We start from the raw sequence: 1,769 nt of genomic DNA on the forward strand, positions 1-1,769 counted from the left end.
GTACAGTATTCTCAAATGTACGGGGCGTTAATCTAAAACTAACACAAAGTAGCGCGCACCGAGTATAAGACAATAATAATAATATTGTGTTGCCAAATCAAACGCGCTTTGTGAATACCATGCACTGTTCATTATATCCGCGATTCGTGATACGAATAATTTTGATGAACGCCACAATATTGCGAACTTGTAAAATAAAAATATCATTAGCAAAAACAATAAAAAATCAAATAAACTATTCAATAATAATAATATGTAGGGGTTCCTTACTTTTTTTTTTTTTGAAAAGTCTCGAATTCATTTCAAAATTGATTACAAACTATCAGTCATTATTAACGTATTTTTTTTTTATGGTGTTACAGGTGAAACTTGTGTAGAAAAACCTTTATGTAGTCTGTGGAAGAATTATACGTGTAATCAGAAACCGGATGTGCACATGAAGTTGACCATTACACAGTCAGGTCTAAAAGCGTTCACTAAGGAACATGGTTTGACTGAATATTGGAGTCATCGTATCACATATTGTCTGGCATCACCACAATTTCCGCGAATATTCTGTTGGGTATACCGACACGAAGGTCGCAAACTCAAACAAGAACTTAGGTGCCATGCTGTAGTGTGTTCAAAAGAATCTGTAGCTAAACAGATAGCCAGCCAGTTGCAGAGCAGATTAGCGCAAGCATTGAACGAGTTCAAAAGAGACAAGATCAGTCGACAAAATGCCCGTCTGTCTTTGGCTAATAGTGTGTATGAGAATCCATCATTACCACGGCGTAAAATATTGTTATCGACGGGATCACACAACTACAGGCCTCCTTTAGAACGGTCCAAGTCAGCTCCTAGATTGATGGCAATTGAAGAAAGTCTTGAAGAGGACGAAGAATCTGCAGATATGCCATTCAGAAGATGTCGAGCAGAAAATCGTTTGCGGACCGGTACCCTCAGGAATCGGTTGGGTGGTTTACATGGCCTTAAAGAGTCAGCTATGACGGATATTGAAAGTAGACTCGCTGTCACCCAATTGGTCGAAGAAGATCCAATTGATGAGAAAACCACTGTGGCTCCCGAGCCGTTACCTGTACCCACCGCAATTAATGACTGTTGCGAACCCGAGTTACCTCTATACAGAGACATTGTGAGTAACCCGGAAAACTTGTTGGTTTGTAGCAACTTACCTAAGTATAACGAGGTGATAGTTGACTGTCCGCAAGGTCCAGATGACATGTGCTATAAGTACAACAGTTTGGTTCGGGATAGAAAGAAACTATTTGAAGGTATTAGTGGTGGTCAGTATGATGTGCGATCCAAGCGGCATAGTGCAGATTCTGAAACGCTCAGATTGTACCACAACTTGGTTAAGAACAGAAAAATGATGTTCGAAGGTTGCCAAGACTATTGTGACGAGGAGGAAGAAGAAGAGGACTGTTGTGGAGAGGATAAAGACTGTGGGTATCCAGACGATGAGTCTACACCCAGCTTGCAGAGCATATCTAGTGGCGGATCAGACGTGTCTAGCATAAAGAAAAGAACGGTAGACTTGGATTCGTTATCCGAAGAAGATAGCGATGAAAGTGGATACGTGGAAGCTCCACCATCTTGCTCGAGTCATGAGGATAAACAAAAAGATGGGTCCCATAAACGTATAGTCACTAATCGAACCCTTACCACTAGAAAGACACATTGTATTAGCTTATAATATCGTCAATAAAACCATATTCACGGATCTATTTCAAATATATCTACGCCACCGATACTATTATAATTATAAA

General features: G+C 40.0%; 1 protein-coding gene across 1 annotated transcript; it reads left to right on the forward strand.

Moving 5' to 3' along the window:
* Nucleotides 1-274: 274 nt before the first annotated feature.
* Nucleotides 275-1,763, forward strand: LOC126909867 (uncharacterized; the record flags this gene model as incomplete). The annotated part of the gene is made up of 1 exon (XM_050692282.1): nt 275-1,763. A coding segment is annotated over one exon (1,422 nt), but the record flags the coding sequence as incomplete, so codon positions are not given.
* Between the last annotated feature and the right edge of the window lie 6 nt (nt 1,764-1,769).

Source organism: Daktulosphaira vitifoliae, unplaced genomic scaffold (assembly GCF_025091365.1).
Source record: "Daktulosphaira vitifoliae isolate Bord-2020 unplaced genomic scaffold, ASM2509136v1 Scaffold_1718, whole genome shotgun sequence".
In the NCBI taxonomy this organism is placed as follows: Eukaryota; Metazoa; Arthropoda; class Insecta; order Hemiptera; family Phylloxeridae; genus Daktulosphaira; species Daktulosphaira vitifoliae.